The following is a 19516-nucleotide window of genomic DNA, read 5'->3' as shown; positions in this document are numbered from 1 at the left end:
TCCGTGACCCTCCATGGAAACCTTCCGCATGCAAGCTGGCCTCTGAACGCGCCACTAGAACCCCCCACGCACCCCCACTCCCCTGCATCCGCGGCCCTGGCTGTGATTCAGGTTCGCTCGGAGGCTACAGCTATGGACGTGTAACCATAACAACTGCGATCTGATTGGCTCCGCCGGCACGGGAATTAACAAGGGCGTCATCCAATGTGAGCGCAGGACGCGCGTCCCGCTGGCAAAACCTCGTGATAACCCAGGCACAGGGATGCGAAAGTGGCGGCGCGAGGTGAGCCCGAAGAAAATGACTGGACCCAAAACAAAGCACGAGCGAGGGATAACATATTAGAAATAAACAGGCTTTGAATGATGGTGTTTTAGCGAGAGAAACATGCGCGGTTTGTTCGTCAGCTGGCGCGGCTGAAAGCTCTCCTCCTCTCTGGATTGTGGATTGTGACAAGCAACCAAACGGGAGCAGGACTACAACCGTTCCCGGGGATCGTCGCTCCGCCGCCCATCAACAGGGGAGGCTCCTCCACTTTTCGCCTGACAGCACACCTCCCGGAGCCAAGACGTTGTTCCGCGTAGACCCGGGTTGCCCCAGTCCGAGCAGCGCAGTCCGTGTGGGAAGGTCGGCACTCTGCGTCCTGCAGGCCGGAGACATGATGGTCCACTGTGCCGGGTGCGAACGGCCCATCCTGGACCGGTTCCTCCTCAACGTGCTGGACCGAGCGTGGCACGCCAAGTGCGTCCGGTGCTGCGAGTGCAACTGCAACCTCACCGAGAAGTGCTTCTCCAGGGACGGGAAGCTCTATTGCAAAATGGACTTTTTCAGGTAACGGAGAGTCTTTCAGACCGGCTCTGATTCCAGTCTTCACGACAATACGCGCTTTAAGACCAGGTCAACATTTCCATGGATGCAGCAGGGATTTAAAAAAAGAGAGAGAGACATAAATAGAAATAAAATACCTGCGATGATAATAATAATAATAATAATAATAACGTGGCCCACAAAGTCGATTTACATTGAGCACAGGGGGGACAATCTCAACTCACAGGTTAAAACCATGCATTATCTGGCACGTGGATAAATCAATTTTCATGAATAAATGAAAAAAGTGTAACTGATATCTAATTTATTTTTATTTTTTTATTTTTTTTATGTAGGATTTCAATTCGTCTAAAATTGAAGGCACAAGATGTGGCCTTTTATTTTTATTTTTTTAACTAAAGGGCCTCTATAATAAAACAACAAAAATATAATTTCACTCTGCAGCCACGCACCTGTATTATTAATGTATTTAATTTATTTTGTTGCATCTATATTGTCCTCATCCTGAGGTACTTTTTCCAAACACATTAGGCTATTAACAGGTTCACAATTCCCCAAAAAGTGTCGCAGGTAATTGAGTGATAAGTGAAGCCCTTGTTTGTTCCGTCGCACTCTCCTACGTCATTTTCATTTATACGTGTCAGTTATTTTCTCCCAAATTGTCTAATGACATGTAAGACGCATTAGGCTTTTTGTCCGGACGGCTATTATTGGCCTCGCGCGGCCTTGGCCGTCGTATTGGCGACCGCAGGTCCCATCAAGCGGTGGATTTAAATGGCCAGCCATTAGCCAGGCGAAACAGTAATCACCCTAATATGTCCATTTGTTGTGTAAGTAGAGTTGTGCCCTTTTCTCTGGGGGGGGGGGGGGGGGGGGGGTCGTCCGTGCATGTGAATGGAGGGACAGTAGAGCGATACCTTTTGCAAATGGAGAGACAAGCCTACATTAGTGTTAAAACAATGCTCCACAAAAGGAGTGCTTGCTTTCACCCGGAGGCTTATGACTCCCCCTCCTCCCCCCTCCTCCTCCTCCCTATAGGCCGACTGGAACCAGGTAGAGCAGGTCAGCAGCAAACTCCTTATTAGTCATTTGCACGCTCCCCAAAATAACACTCAGGTGTGTTTTCTTCCACCTCTCTCCATCCATGAAACGACAACAGTCACCTCTTCTTCTGATGATGATTTTTTTTTTGTGGTGGGGGGGGGGGGGGGGTATTTGTGTATCAAATTGATGAGTCTTCTTCCCACTCGGTATTTAAGCGGGTGAATATGGATTAAGAGAAGATTTTCACGCTAAAATGCTCCCACTCTGGTTAATCCTATAATATATCCGCGCGGCTACAAAGTGTTGATTGTCACTAATACGTTTTGCGTGGGGTTATTGTCAGAGCACCTCAATCAAAAATAATCAGCGCGAGGGGTTTTTGTGGATCCTTTTTTTTTCATTTTTTATGAAGAAGCAACGTCAGATTTTATTATTATTATTTTTTTGATAACGTTTGAACGTGAACTTTTATTTCTCCCAGTCAGTTACATAGAGGCAAATGGAGATGCTTTTGTTTATTGTTTTCTTTATGGTGAATGTTTAATAATAACACAATACATACTGCTTATATGTGATTAAATAGGCTTTTACTGCGATGACAAATAAGAAGCATTCCATTATTATTGTGTGCTGGTATTTGTTGGTATATTATTGGCTTGCATGTAAGAATATTTGTAGCGTCATAATAATTTCCTTCTGTTAATATTGATCCATTTATACTAAAGTAGTCCTCTAATTATTTATTCCTTTCAAACTATTATGAAAGCACGTTTTATTATCACTAATATGCGCATTTAAAGACATTAAATGCCGATAAATAAATAACAAATCGGATAATAATAATAATAATAATGTTGTGCGCTGCATGTTGTCTTTGTGTGTTGGGCCTCGTTCGGATGTTTTTAATTATAAACTTGACGTGAATGTTTTCGTTCTCGCGCAGGCGGTTTGGCACTAAATGCGCGGGCTGTCTGCAGGGAATCTCGCCAAACGACCTGGTGCGCAAAGCGCGCAGCAAGGTGTTTCACCTGAACTGCTTCACCTGCATGGTGTGCAACAAGCAGCTGTCCACGGGAGAGGAGCTCTACGTCATAGACGAAAACAAGTTCGTGTGCAAAGAAGATTACTCGAGCTCCGGGGCCATTAAGGAAGTCAACTTGAACTCAGGTAAGCCGTGATATATATATGTGTGTGTGTGTGTGTAAATATAATGAACGCATAGCTGAAGAGGAAGAGGAAGAGGAGGGTGCGGGCTTCAAATGTCCCGTCAGATTCTGGTTTTGTGGGAACAGTTCCAGCGGTCCGCGGAGAGCGTCTCACAACAACCGTGTCAGATGAACGGGTTCAATATTTACCTCCACGAGACAATGGCTTTCTATTATTGTAGGCGAGGATCCGCTGGGGATGAGCGCGCGTGCTGCTCCTCTATTCATCCTCGTAGAGAGCTCACGAGGACAGCCAAGCCCACAACGGAGCCCGCGTGCTGACACTGACACGCTGCCTCCTCCTTACAGACGGAAGCTAAACAGATGCGTTCAATGACAAGCCTGTCATTTATTTTCTGCCTTTCTAATGAGACGTTTTATTAATTAGCGCCTTAAAAAAAAAACAGCTACAAAAACGGCAAATAGCATATTTAACTATTTTTTATTTTATTTGATGAATTAATTTCAATTTTTAAAAGAGGAAAAATAAATGAGTTAGAATATTTTTTTTTAATTAAAATTTTGCGCGCGAATATTAGGATTTTTTTAGATGCATATTTTCCAGTTTTGCCGCTGCGCATCTCCGGGCTCAATTAAAGCACACCCTCCTCTTCCTCTTCCTCTTCCTCCTCCCTGACATTTCGGATCGTGACCTTCCTCTTGTTTGTGCCCCCCCCCCCCCCCCCCCCCCTCAGTGTCGTCGTGTACAGATAGGAGTTTATCGCCGGATCTGCAGGACCCAATACAGGACGACATAAAAGAGACGGACAATTCAACGTCCTCAGATAAGGAAACGAACAATATTGAAAATGAGGAGCAGAACTCGGGGACCAAAAGGCGCGGGCCCCGGACCACCATCAAGGCCAAGCAGCTGGAAACGTTAAAGGCCGCGTTTGTCGCCACGCCGAAACCCACCCGGCATATCCGGGAACAGCTGGCCCAGGAAACGGGACTAAACATGCGGGTCATCCAGGTAAGACCAGCCGTTTGTGATGCCGGAGCGGGCTTTGTGTGCGGGGCCGAGGGGAGCGTCTGCGGAGACGAAGCGAATCAGAGACGGACTCTAAGTCACTGCCGTTTATGATGGGATTTTCTCAATATGATACAAACAAATATTGTACACGTGACAAAGATGAATATCAGTTTTCTTAGCAATATATATTTTTATGGTAAAACAGTGTTTTGCGTTAAATTACACTTATATTCCCACACAACAATGGAAACCCATATTGCAGCAGTTTGTTTAATATTTAAAACACACAATTTTCATTTTATTGCATTTTTTATGCTTTAATTTAATGCATTACTTAAAAAATTGTATATATAATTTCAAATATTGTTTTGAAATTGAATGCTGCTCACTACTTTTTCCCCCCCCATTTTTATTCCCATAATTCTCACTTGCATCCCATTTCCACGCTGCTACACCTGCAGGCATTCGTTTATGCTCTGAAATTAAGATCTAGTAATCCAATGTAAGCAATGCCTGAGTATTATAAATTAAAAAAAGGATAACATTTATATTAAGCAGACGACTGTATATTTCAGGAATCAAACGTGGTGCACAGCGTCAAAATGAGGACACGTCGGTGTTTGTTTTTAGCCAAAGGCAACGGGAACTCCACGTATGTTTTGCACTAAAACGTGAGCATGTTGGACCTCCTTTCTCTGTCTGTCCTTACACCCATGAACACACACACACACACACACACACACACACACATGCAGTGTCTGGGTGCAGACTGTGTCAGGATGATTAGCAGCATCTCTGCCAACTGTGATGTGGCTTTTTGTGCACTCACTGTAATTATCGCTGATTTCACAGATTTACATACCACCCTCCCCTTTCCCACCTCTCTGCTCTTACTCACTTCCAGCCTGTTCACTCTGCTTATTAGAGCGGACCCTTTCCTCATATAGATCATATGCTGCAGGTGTGTGTGTGTGAGAGAGAGAGAGAGAGAGCTGCATCAACAGAGCTCAATCAAACAGTCAATAAATCAATCAATCAGGCGGTCCATCCCTCGCCCCCCTTCTTACACCCTCCCGTATGTCTGTTGCTTGGAGCCAAAATGGAGGCTCTGTTTCGTCATCTTCCTCCTCCTCGTTCAGCGCGCGTTAAATACCGTTGCTCTCAACACGGGGAGCCCTGTGAGCCACGCTGCTTCTCCTGCATGTGTATGTAATCCCTAAGCAACGCTCTCTCGAGGGGAGCAACAGCATTTCCATAAAAATGTACCCTACAGTTAGACGATTGTTCTCAATAAGCAGGTGTCGCCTTTGCCGCCGGAGCACAGGGAACAGAGCCTAAGTGGTTTTGGGTGTTTTTTTGTGCGCGGCGTCTGTGTGTTTTTGTTAATCTGCAGCACAGTGGGATTTCGCCTCTGGTGTCGCCCGGCTGGGGTGAGCACACATCATTATGCAGCAGTGATGCAAAGGCGAAACAAGATGTGTTATGTGCTTATAATGCAGACATTCTTCCATATGGCGTGTAGTGAAATCCTCCTTTGTTCCTCTTCAAAGACAGTTTATCTAACGTTAGTGATAAGGCTTTTTATGCTCTGATTTGTAGCTGCGGCTGTTTATTCTAACTTAACTGAGGTTGCGTGTTGGGGGTGCGTTTGTATATTGCTATTCAGCTTCAATTTGGGAAATTGTCTTTATGACTCAAAAGCGGGTTTTTATTTCTGCTTCCAGTTTATAATAGTGTCTTATTATATCCAGACTCTTAATTTCAAACGGAGCATATTTCATCATTTCTGAGTTGCTCTGCGATGCTTTCCAGAGATGTATTGTAACGTTTCTGTTTTATGTATGAACGAGTGAATTCCAGGCAAACTCTTAATTGATCAAAACTTCTTGTTGTAATTCTGATTCTGACTTGTCATGTTTGGTTAGTTCAGCTGCATTTAAATGGATTTAGTTTAACTTTCAAACAATGAGTTTAATCAGTGAGAATTTAAACCTTAATTCATGCCAATGTAAATACTGTAAGTACAGTTGAAAATGGTTCCAGAGCTGTCAGATTATTTGGATGATTATAAGCCAGAAGTCAAATATTTATATACTGATTTTGAATAAGAGCCCTTTTTAAAGGCTTAAATCTATCAAAACATAATAAACAAATAAACTTCCCGTTGAGTTACGCTTCCAACACAAACTCTGTAACAGTGAGCATGAAATTAAAGCGATGAGTGGAATTACCTCAAATGATCAGGATTCAAATGAAGTTGATGCATATTCACTCGTTTTCATTTCCTCTCCGTTTTGTGTGTTTGTGCACGATGACTGCACAGACTGAATCCTGTGATCGTGATTAGCGTGTGAATCCTCCAGTGACATGACTTCTACTGTCGGCATGACGCAGTAGAAGCCCGAGTGACTGAAGCATCTATTTTTCCTGTTTAAATGATGAGCTCAGCTAATAACTGCCATCTCGTCCGTTCGGTTCGATGCAGGTCTGGTTCCAGAACAGAAGATCCAAAGAGCGACGAATGAAGCAGCTGAGTGCTCTGGGGGCCCGGCGGCACGCCTTCTTCAGGGGCCCGAGGAGGATGAGGACCCTGGGAGGCAGACTGGAGGATCCGGACATTTTAGGGCCTGGGGCCTACGGCTACTACGGAGGTAGGAAATAACCAATACTTATTAACTTCACGGTGTCTTTAAATCTGCTGCCGTATTAACGTGAAACGTTGGGTTCGGCAATCCCAAAACTAACTTTAATATTGTGAAACCCAACGAGGCTGATGTTTAGGCTGCAGGAAGGTTACATAAATACAGTTCGAGGGTTGCCTCTTATTGAAACTGTTCAGCCAGCGGACGTATTTGACTTTTACTTGGAGAAGTAAGTTTGTGAGTGAAACATTAAGCCTGCATGTTGGAGGGGAATACGTGTTCCAATCAGACACTTGTAGTGAAAGCGTTGCATCATGGGTGACATACTTCAGTCGGGATCGTAAGCTCAGAAAGACGCAGTTTACATTGATTTATCCAAACTTTCAGAACAGTGTTAAAAAAAAGCAGGTAATTGTGAGATTTGATTCTGCAGGAGAAACGTGTTTTAATGAAGATGAAAAGCCTGATAGCGTTTTACAGATTACAGCATTTTATTTAAGAAAACTCTGCTCACCTTTTGAGCAGCTTTCTCTTTCGGAAAAGTTGCTGATTTCATCCTGTGTTAAAGTGGAAGAAAGGCTTCGCAATAATGAATAGAAAATATCTGAAGTTTGTTGAGAGTTCTGAAGAAGATATTAAGGCCAATCAAGGACTGAGGATTTCTTAGGCTGCAGTTTAACCTGTATGGTTAACTAAAGCTATGAAATTCTTTTGGCAGGCTTAAGTGGGGTCAAACATGTAGACGTGAATGTGTTATTTCCCTGACTGTTTGTAGCACCGACCTGGAACACAGAATTTTTTTTTAAAAATCTGATGGAATGTTATATTGAAAAAAAAAAGCATGTTTGATTTTTGGCAAATATTTGTAGCTATTAAATCATGAAAGTTTCTCTCCACTGAATGCTGGAGATAAGGTGTTTTCCACGTGTGAAAATAGATTGCTGATGAAATGATAAGCTATGTTTTCTTTTCTAATCGCGTGTGCTAGAACACAATGTGATCTCCAGTCGGTGTAAAGACAAATCAATATTCCTTTAAGGGAGAAGAAGAAAGAATCTGGATTGTAGGTTATCAAAGCCTCAATTGGTCATCTGGATCAAGAAAAAAGAAAAATCATTTCAAGACAATAGCAGGTAGCAGCGTGTAAGACAACAACAGCTCCACATTGAACTGCAGGAATAAATCAGATGCACCTGTCATGTATATCAGCAGTTTGTTTTTTGTTTTTCACGGACGGTCTGAGAGCTCGTTGTTTCTATACAGCTCCTGCAAACCTACCTGAAGGGTCCGGGCATTGAGGATAGAATAAACCGGAGCCGTCAAGGCTGCGGCGCGGGGAGTGGGAGGGGAAAACAGAAGACAAAACCCTCATCCCTCACTCTCATCGCTCTCGCTTTTCACACCCTTTTGTGCTGCAGCAGCACAGGCCAGTCTGCTCGCCTTTATCTGAGCTCGCTGCTTCCTTCTGTTCCTCCGCCGCTGCTTAGAGAGGTGAACGCCTGTGTGTGTGTGTGTGTGTGTGTGTGTGTGTGTGTGTGTGTGTGTGTGTGTGTCTGCAAGCGTGATTGTAATTATAGTTTGCAGAGCCAACGCCCCCACCCCCCCTTCCTCAATCCCCACCCCCATCACACACACATACATACACCACGCAGGCCTCAACACGAGCCCGTTGTTTATTCTCAAGGTCAGCCGAAGTAGCAGGGGCCCTCAAATAATTATATAATTACAAGCTTGTTTGTGAAAGTCATGTCAGCTCTTATTGTTTCTCTTGATAATTTCCACAAAAAAAAGAAACAACAACACGCAGCTGTTATGGTTAGGCAACGTATTTCTTGACCTGTTAGTTCCCAAATTCGGCCTGTGTTTGGACTGAAGTGTGAAGAGCATATGGTGGGAGTGGAGGGATACATTCTTGTAAAACATCTGCGGCAGCGGGATGAAGTCTGCCATCGATCCCAGTTCAAGGTGGTGTTGAAACAGAATGGATTTAATGTAAGTGAGGTAATTTGGAGCGGGGGAGTAAACTTAGAGGGAGAACGAGGAAGCGGTGAGAAGCAGGTGGAGGTTTGTAATTCTTAATGGATGCAAACAGTGCGTGAAGTAACTACATGTGAGTGGATGAATCCTTTGTAAGCTGCTCTGATGGTATTTCGTCTCATAAACAACTCAAGAAATATAATCTGAGTGAATAGCAGTCTGTAAAATTGTTGCCCCGTCTACGTCTGCTCTGCATAAGAAGTCATTGTCTCTTTGAGGCTGGGTTCAAACGCTCTAGTTATCACTCTGTAGGACATTTGGACATTTTGGTCAATATGCTCGTTTGCTTTCTTACAGAGAGTTATGCAAGAAGATCAATACCACTCTCATGTTTGTCCGTCCAATATGAAGCTAATGCTGAAGTGCCATGAAGTTGCATTCTTCCTACTGGCCATCAGGGGGCGACTCCACTGGTTGTAAAAAGAAGTCCGATTGCATGGAAGACTTTGAGAAAATGACCCTACTTCTCATTTCATTTAAACACGAGTTAATGGTCTCAGTCTCTAGTTTCACGTCTTCTTTAATACATTATGATGTTCATTTAATACATTTTTGTCCCATTTAGACTCGAATAGACGATAAAGCAGGGTATGCTTCAGGGCGTGGCTACCTTGGGATTGACAGGCCGCTATCACAGCGTTGTCCATGTTTTTCTGAGACTACAGGAAGTCACGGAAAAGCTATAATTTGTCAATTTTTACACTTTCAGTTTTTGTACATATTAACCACATGAGAGTTAGTCTTTGTGCTAAGCTAAGCTAAGCTAATCGCTTACTAGCTGTAGCTTCGTACGCGAGTGGCATCTATCTCTGGGTATGAAAGTCACTACGTGTTTTTCTCAAATGTTTTCCATGAAAATTGAACGGTGCAAGTCTCTCAGGATGGCGTGAGCCAGCTGTGTGCGGCGACATCACTCATACTGGCCATGTAGTTCTGCTCTGAGAGACTGTGAGAGGAGCTCAGCTGCTGGTCCGTTTGTTATGGACGGATCTCAAAGTGGTTTGGCTTTCAGAATTGGATTCATTTGGGATCCGCTTGGAAACAATAAAGTCTGCTCCTCCAAATTACAAATAAAGAAAAAGGGGGGGAAAGATATTTTTGGGGCTTTTTTTTTTTGCTTAACAAGGTTCCTACTGAGTAAAATTAGTGAGAAGAGCTGAAAGGAGAAAGGAGATATCCCACAATCCCTTGTGGCAGCAACATTCAAAGCCATCAATAACCTCTGCTGTTGCTGTTTAATTTTACACTATAGAGACGTCTTTATTAAAACTTTTACAGACCAGGAGCTTTTTTGCTGATATATCTTTTTCGATATTGTTTTGCTTGATAATGTGGTCAAAAGGGGACTTTTTCTCCTAACAAGGTCGATTTTCTGAGCTCTGGCACCTCAACCTCAACCAATCACATGTGGAGCGAGTTGAGTTGCACCTAAATGTATCCGCTATGTTGGAAGACGTGTAATTCGTGGGTGAGTATCTTTGCATTACCGCGTCATTTCTAAGTGCAGTCGGATTCTCAAAGCACCGCGTTGTCTTTTCATAAGTCCTTACGAACTCTCCTTCACATTTTTCCTTGAGCTCCTTACATCAAGGTCGAGGAAAACATAGAACGTCTTTTATTTTTGCAGCTACTGGACTGCAGCCATGGTTTTATTTGTCCAAGTTTTGAAATTTCCATTCAAAGCTGCTCCGTTACTCTGAATCCACAGACATCCAACATCCTGTACCTATGACAACTGTTCACTCTGAGGCTTATTGAATATCCAGAGACATTCTTTGTGAAAATTTGTGTTTTTTTTAAATCCAATGATGTGAGCTTCGGAGATAAAAAACCATTCACTTCTGTTGTATTGGGGTGAAAATGATAGAGGCTGCTGTCCTTAAAACCAGGGCGCTCTAGTATTAGTATAGGTAAGTGACAAAATCAGTTTAAAAAAAACCATTTGCAAGCCTTTAACCCTTTGTTAATGTTCAACATTCATTCTGAGACTGTAAATTCATAAATAATAAATGAAAATGTCACCGTGGCAGGGGTAGGAATATGAATATACCTGGAGACATCAAACATTTGTCGGTTTATCCCAAAACCTCTCAGAGGCGTAAACATGTCAGTCAGTGTTCGGGCTGAGGTCGTGAATATTTGTAAAGTCAGAGTGTGCGCTAGAGATTTTCTGTGAAAGAACGGAATTTGGGCTGTATTCTGTCATTAATATGCCAGTTTCTGCTGCAGCGCTTTGAAATGATTGCCATGAGAAAATATATCAACAAGAAACACATCAGTTGTGCACGAAGCTTTTTTTGCTCGACTGTTCCAGAGAAAAGGAGCTTCAACATAAACGCGTACAGAAGATAGATAATAGATTTTCTGGTTGGTCAGAATATTAGATTAATTACGTTCGGTGCTGACATTCATGTTCACCAGAGGATGAGCCCTCCTGGCTTTTTCTGTAGCGCCACCATGAGGTTGAGGTTTGTGGGTTTTTATTTAGCCGTTGCTAAACACAGATCTCTGTGGCGTCATGTGTTTTCATCGAGCGCAACTTTGTCCAATGATGCTGTAAAGATGAAAAGATAGAACTGTTGTGGGAAACTATAGATGATCCAACACTGTGATTGTGGATGAAAACACAGTAATGTGTGGTTTGGCTTTTAGAGCAGACATTTTAATTAATTACTTGTCCATTGCCCAAGAATTAATGTGAAAATATTTAAATAATTTATTTCAGCTTTTAGTTATTTTTCTAGCAAAAAAAAATCTGCTATGCATTTTGTTTCTAGCTACTCGAATGTGATGATATGCTTCTGTTTTCTATTTGATAATACTTTTAAAAAAGGGTTTTTTGATTAAACAGAAACCTGCGATGTAAAGATTCTAGGAAATTGTGATGGTTTGATGTTTATTACACCAAATGATTCATCAATTAATCAAGAATTCAATAGGATTAGCAGATAGTGAAAATAATTGTGAGTTGCATGCTGGGAATAATGGAGCGTGGTCATGGAATAGCCACAGCCCAGTGAGGTAGTAGAGGAGAGGGATGTTGCTGGAAGCTGCATCAGACATGTTGACAGGCTTGGCTGGGCTGCATGGAGGCTGGAATCTCATTCTGGAGTTCCTCATCCAGATCCAGAAGTTTCAGCGGGGGAATCCATCGAGGTGCACACATGGCTGCGAGCTGAGTGAGTGAGGGAGATGAATGCAGTGTGTGAAAAGGCGAGAGAACTGAGGTGGAGAAGTGTGGAGTTGTTTATACACTCAAATGAGGCTGTTGGAGACCGCTTGGTTAGAAATTGGACATGATCAATTTCACCACTTAGGTGGGGGTTGGAGGTGTGTGTAGTCGCTGAATGTTTTTTATGTAAATTGAAAGTCTAACCCGGTGTTTTTCTCCCGCCCCTCCGCAGAATACCAAGGTGACTATTACGGACCAGGAAGCAACTACGACTTCTTCCCCCACGGCCCCCCATCCTCGCAGGCTCAGTCTCCAGCCGAGTCCCCCTACATCCTGGGCTCCGGAGCCATGGAGGGATCAGGCCACCATCCTTCAGACGACCAAAGGTTCACGGACATGATCTCCCACGCGGAAACCCCCAGTCCGGAGCCCGGCTTACCGAGCTCCCTGCAGCCTGTCCCGGGGGAGGCTTACGGAGGCGGACCCAGTCCTCCTTTCTCCTTGGCTAGTAACTCCAGCTACAGTGCTCCCATGTCCCACCAAGGCCAGGAGATGGGGGAGGCCACCGCCTGGTAAAGGACGAACCACAGGGACCATTCCCGGGCTGAACGTCAGCCTTGTTAATTCAGGAGATGAATAAAACACACACACACACACACACACACACACATATGGTGGAGCGAAAAATACAGCTGAAATTTTTATGGACTTTTTAAAATTACCGACCGATTTTCACAATTGATGGAAGAAGAATGGGACAGTCTGCTGGAAAGAAAAAGGACTATTTGCTGCCCAGTAGACACTCCAAAGCATTTCCCATCCTGGATTACTGGACTTGAATGATTTAAACTAAAATAATTACGATTCCACCCAAAAATGCTTCTCGCCTTCCCCTTGATGTTAACGAAGGTATCTTCTAATACTCCAGGAACACATTAGAGAGAAATGCCAAAGGGGACATTTTCCCTTCTCTTGAGTTCTCACCAATATCTTTTTTTTTAAACATTAAATACAATATAGTTTATTTTTCTTCATTCAGGTTATTTCTAAGTTGCCACTCTACCCTCAATATTAAAAGGACCAGGTTTTAAAACATGCTTTAATCGAGGCAATCGAGACACAATACGTTGCTTTTAAACTTCAAAGGCTGCTTCTTGATAGAAACTATACACACACACACACACACACACACACACACACACACACACACACACACACACACACACACACACATCTCCGGCATTGACTTTCTCTCACACACATCTCAGCTTTAAATCCCTTAATGCACAAAAAGCGCTCTTGATCATAGCTCAAAAGAAGGATGTCTATACCATTATTCAAAACACGGACACAATTATACAGACACTTGTACTCACTCAAGCACGCACGCACGCACACACACACACACACACACACACACACCCATCCAGCCGGCCCTGATAGTTCTGCTCTGCAGACTGCTTCACCTGACCTTCCTTTTTGTTGCTTTCCCTTTTAAAAAAACATGTTTTAATGGAAATGATTTTCAAAAGAACATTGAACCCATAATGGAGAATCTACTTCAACAGCTGAGGTCTCCTTCCTCTAAAGAGACAAAACAAAAGAGGGGGCAGACAACATCTGTGACATTACCTCTGTACGCTGTGAAGCACTCATTGCCATCTAGTGGCCTTAAGACACACTGAATAAATCTTTTTTTTTATTTATTAATTTTTTTAAAATCATCTCAAAGCAGCAGCGTCCGGCTGTGAGTGTATGATGTGAACATCTTTGTGCTGCAGAGGACAAATTCTTGTTTTCTTTTTTTTTCTCCCCTCCAAATAATAACAATAGATAATTCTGCAGTTTCAGGGCCATCTGTCATCTGGGCTCCAATTTGGAAACAGTCAGCCTTTGTGGAGCTACATTAAAAAAGAAAGAATATGTTCAACTCTCCTTCTAACACAGCGTCTGAAAGGAGACACATGAGGCAAGTAAGCTGAAACTATTCAACACAACAACAACAAGAAATAGTTCTCCTTCCAAAACTCCATTTAATCTTTCAGCTCCGTTTCATCACACACAAACACTTCTTACACAGAACATGTCCCACACTTGTACTGCTGTTCGTCCACAATGAGTTACTTGAAATATTGTTTGGCGATGATTTGCGTTTTCCTTTGGACATCGTGTAAGATCGAGAGAGAATGTGTCTTATTTCTGATGTATTGAGATATTCTTGGATACAAAAGGGAGTGTGTGCGTGTGCGTGTGCGTGTGCGTGTGTGTGCGTGTGCGTGTGTGTGTGTGTGTGTGTGCGTGTGTGTGTGCGTGCGTGTGTGTGTGTGAGCATTTAAAGGGGGTGAAGGGGTAAGGCTGTATTATTTCTATGTAAATAGCACTGGTAATAAAACCTTCTCTTACAACTTGAAACACTGACTTTCTTCTTAAGCATCAGCACACATTCACTTTGCAGTGGTGGGAAGTAAATAAACACATTTACTAGTACAAGTACTGTGCCACGGTGGTAACTGGTAATGGTCATTTTCGTTCTGTGCTACGTTATACTTTCACTCTGCTACGTTTTTGAAGAAAATATCACACTTTCTCCACCTCCACATTTATTTTACAGCTGTATTAACTTTATACCTTGTAGCTTATTTTGCAGATAATAAGGTCATTTTTTTTACATATGATACTACTGTGAAAATAATCCAACACCTCTTCAATGGTTTCCGTTTGTGAGTTCATCGGGTTGCCTTTTAGTTATCCATTAGAGTAATTCTTCTTTTTGTTTGCACCATTCACAGTGTTGCAGATGAGTTTGACTGAAAGCTTTATTATAATCTTGTTTTGTTTAAATCTCCTATTGATATTAGCAATAATGATACAATTAATTATTTTAGCCACAATCATGGTAAAAGGGTCACTCTCGAATAAAGAATATTTAATAATGAGTTGAGTTGTAACTAGATTATGGCGTTATATATTAATTATAGATAATTTATTTATATTTCTAGGGACAACTTTTCTGTTAATACTATAAATCTGCATTAGTTTATTTTTTTGCCACTTGGGGGCGGCATAACAAGCTGAAAACACATCATTAACATATTATTGGTTTATAGTGCTAACAAACAGACACAGAGAGCATTCGCATATCGAGTCATGCTGGCGAGTCCAATATTCACTTTACTTTTAGCTCGTTCGTCACATCATCTTCGGCGTCCAAACAGAGGAACGTCTGCACTTCAACGTAGTATACGTTTTTGTTTTGCTGAGCTCACGTTTTTAAAAATCTGTTTAATGTGATTAAAAAACAAATTGCGGTTGCTATTGATGGTAGCTTAGTTCTTTAAAAACATGCGGGATGTCCTGTTTCATTCACGAATCTCTGTGGTCTGCACCTTCTAGCATGGGAACCTCGATTGGTACCAAGAATGAAGAGGTTCTGTTTGTTCCATCCACAACTTTTGATAAGGGACAGGTGGAAATAACTGTTCCACTCCTGGGTGGATTGTAAAACATTGGGCCCCTGGGCACAGACTCCCCACTTCCCCTAGAAACAAAACTGTATAGATTTTTAGCTTCTTCTAGTTCTTGTTTGAGTCTCTTTGCAGCTGTTTTTAATCCCTTTTGTATTTGTCCTGCCTATTCGTAGTCTTTTTGTGTCGTTTTATGTTTCTTTCAGTTCATTTCGAGCCTCTTCCTGGCTGGAACGTGGCTCTTTGGGTAAGTAAAGGGCCCCTCTCTGTTCAGTAATCCATCCACGGTTGTAAAGTGTAACGCACTGAGCTGCTGCGTGGAATCGGCTTTAAAAGAGCTGAAACAGTCAGCTGTGAGAATGATAATTCATCACTAGAAGTAAACACCATTTGATTCATTGTTTATATAAAAGTATTGATTAAGAGAAAGGGGTTTTTGTTTTTGTTGATGCAAGGGATGGATACAGTAAAGCTGCTTTAACGGCGCTAACAGAAGTGGGATCAGGGCTGTTCCTGAGGCCCCCAGTCACAGACCTGGGAACAGAAATTCCCTCCTTGCATGAAACTGACTTGAGACCAGTGCCTTTGGGCAGCCCTTTTCCTCACCGGGTCCCTCTGACCCCCCACCTCCTCATCCCCTTATCCCCCTCTTTATCCCCTCCTCTGGCTCCTCGTCCCCTCCTCTCGCTGTGGGGCCAGGTGGGCAGACGGTGGCCCAGGTCTGCAGTAATTTTCCCCTTGACTGGTTTTAATGTAAAGGGTAATGTGAGAGGAGACAGGCAGACAGTGTGTGTGTGTGTGTGTGTGTGTGTGTGTGTGTGTGTGTGTGTGTGTGTGTGTGTGTGTGTGTGTGTATATATATATATTTATATGCACACACACTGAGGCGGGTGTGGTCCTCAGCATCTACCAGTCCATTACCAAGAAGCTTCTTTATTTATTTCTTCTTTTATTTCTTCTTCTTTTATTTTCCTCAATTCCAGTTTTTATTTCTTCATCTTCCTCGGCTGCGTTTCTCCAGCAGAGCGAGACACACACATGCACACACCCACACACCCACACACACACACACACACGCACACACGCAAACTTGTGCTCGGGCTGGGACTCGAGCACCAGTAAACCTCCACGAAACACCCTTGGTAACCTTCACCTTCCTTTCACCCAGTAGCATCTGGTTATCACGCTCTCACACACACACACACACACATAAAGGTGCACACTCACACTTGTGCAGCCTCTGTATCATGCACACACACACACACACACACACACACACACAACAATCCCATTAACATCAGTACTTTTGTAATGGATGTGTTTGCGGTGCTGCTGTGGGAGAGAGGAGAGACCTGGAGTAGCTGTTATAAATCACTCGCTTGTTCCCCCTCCCCCCCTAACACACACACACACACACACATGCATGCACGCACGCATAAACACACACACACACACACACACACACACACACACACACACATACACGCATAGGCCCTCTATTGGCATCACTACATGGGGCTCCCATTCACTAACTCTGCAAACTCTCTCTCTCTCTCTCTCTCTCTCTCACACACACACACACACACACACACACACACACACACACACACGTGCAGAGCCGTTTTCTCCCCCTCCCACTCTCTTTACCGCCTGGGGTGGGGAAATCCTATTACCCTATGAAGAGGAGGAACACATCATTAATTACACTCACATACTCCTTTACACACACAAACATATCTATATGCCAGCCAGGCTCCATTGCAACACACACACACACACACACACACACACACACACACACACTCACAGCTCCTCGTTCTCACACAAAACTCTGATTTTGAGCTGTATCATGCTGCAATATTTCTGTGTATTTCTCTGTCAGCTGCAACTTGACAGGTGACATTAGAGCTGAGCTGATTTATCTGATATCACACACACACACACACACACACACACACACACAGAGCTGTGCAGCAGCGAGGAATACGTCAGAATGCAAAGTTACGATCACCAAGAGAGATTTCAGGCAACATGGACAGGCAGATCAGGGACTGTCAGAGTGTCACCCTCAGATTTATCCGGAGCCTCAACAGCCTTTTCAAGGTTTACTAGATAGATGGATGCCATAAAGTGATACATGCACACTATAAAATGAACAGAGGAGGAGTAAGCCATGCATAGCCGAGCTGTCAGGGCGAGTGTTTATGCACCCAGGTGGGCACCTTTAGGACACATTAAGTCATTGCTGTCCAAGCAAAAATAGAGCTTCAGCGAGGATTCTGATGAATGAGCTGCATCGTTTATTTCATATGGAAATATGCTCTTTAAGTTTCAAAAAGATAGAAATAGATAGTAATAACAGATAACAAAAATAACAGATTGGAGCAAAGACTTTACCTCAGCTTCACCAGTAAATAACTAAACAGTAGTTAAGCATATGCATCCAATGATATACTGTATATATACAGATCAATGCGTATACACATATAAACATGTGTGCTTCTCATACTGGTACCTTTTATTAAAACATCATATCAACAAAATAGAAAATATACCTATATCACCCATCTGACGAGATATCAAACTATCGTCTTGTGTCACGTTTCTTTTTTCCAACATTGTTTTTAAACAAACTTTTCCATTTTTGAACCATACTTCAAACGCTTCATCCATAAGACTGTTTCATAGAGAATTCAGGTAATAGACAGAATATGTCTCAGGATGCACAATAATAATATAATATAATAATATGATAAAAAAAAAATGTTGGTGGTCAGCTATAAAAATGACATTATTTTTGTCTTCCTTTCATTTTCAGAGTCAATGCTGTCTGAGAACCTGAAACCTGGAAATATGACAGTTTTTGTCTGAAATAAGACAAAAGAGAGACAGAGAGCAGCGTTTCAGAGGAACATTGACGTGCAGCCACAGCGCCACCAAGTGGATTCAGACTGCCACTGTACAGACGGTGACACCGAGCTGACCTCACACAGTGTCTGTCTATACATGTCGACAACAAGGAGCTTCTGACTCGAACAGACAGTAAGAACCGAGATCTCTATTTAGCAGCAGTAAAGTGCCCTTTTTTTTGCTCACCCATGGGTGCCATGACTCTTAAACATTATGAATGGCTCATTTGAAACAGCATCTCATATAAAATAATTATTAAATATATATTTTTTTGTCATAAATTTTCTACATGGTATTTTGTGTCAATCAGAGAACAAAAAGTTTTGTCTGTTCAATATGCAATTTAGGAGAAACGTATGAACTGAGGTCTAAATTCTTCTTCAGAATGTTATTTTCTTTTTTTCTAAAGATTTGTTTTGTTGAAAAAATAAAATGCTGCTTTGCAGTTTTTTAATATGTTCAACAATTCCATGTGCAAGAAAAGATGAATTAGAAAGAAAGGGAACATACACAAACGTCTACAGATCAGGCGGTAACCTCCGGTTCCGGAAGTGTCATAAATTTGCATTCTCTCTGCTGTCCATCAGGGGGCGACTCCTCTGGTTGCAAAACGAGGTCTGACTGAATGGAAGTCTATGAGAAAATGACCCAACTTCTCACTTGATGTATTATCTCTTCAATCCAGCATGATGTTCACTTAGTAAATGATGGTCTATTTAGAGTCAAATAGACCATAAAACAGGATGTTTTAGGGTTTGTCAGCAGTCTTAACTGCACTTCTCAGCTCTCAACAGCTCTCACCTCGTCTTGAGCTGCAACTAAACCAGTAGATTCACTTCAAACATATTAGCTTTCCTTCAGTATCTGACTGCTGTTGTTGAAATAAGATTAATATGTGATACATCTCACTGGTAACACAATTAAGAGGTGATTCTTCACTTGTGTGAGTTATTTTTGCGACTAGGTATGTGTTCATATCACCTTATAGGATCATATTTACATAACTGATGATCTTGAATGTGCGTTAAAGCCCCTAATTTTATATCTATTTCTCCATTAATTCTAAATGTAATGAGATTAAATATTAATGACTTAATAAGTAACAACTAATGTAAAAACATATCTACCTTAACTCTTTAAGAGTTTAAAGTCTTAGATGCATCAGTTAGCATATTAGCCTGATTGGTAACGGACAATAAATTAACGGTTTATTCAAAAGACATATTTGTATCACCCATTACCA

The 19516-nt window shown here is 42.3% G+C and overlaps 1 protein-coding gene across 1 annotated transcript; it reads left to right on the top strand.

Annotated features, from left to right (window-relative positions):
- Positions 1–324: 324 nt before the first annotated feature.
- Positions 325–12974, top strand: lhx5 (LIM homeobox 5). The gene is made up of 5 exons (XM_084035942.1): positions 325–829; positions 2814–3037; positions 3771–4048; positions 6534–6699; positions 12132–12974. Exons 1-5 carry the CDS (start codon positions 657–659, stop codon positions 12473–12475), a joined length of 1185 nt encoding a protein of 394 aa, XP_083892068.1. The 5' UTR covers positions 325–656; the 3' UTR covers positions 12476–12974.
- Positions 12975–19516: the final 6542 nt, after the last annotated feature.

This window comes from Eutrigla gurnardus, assembly GCF_963514095.1.
Source record: "Eutrigla gurnardus genome assembly, chromosome: 19".
In the NCBI taxonomy this organism is placed as follows: domain Eukaryota; kingdom Metazoa; phylum Chordata; class Actinopteri; order Perciformes; family Triglidae; genus Eutrigla; species Eutrigla gurnardus.
The sequence above is the reverse complement of the archived record's forward strand: the minus strand, read 5'-3'. Positions and strand labels throughout refer to the sequence as shown.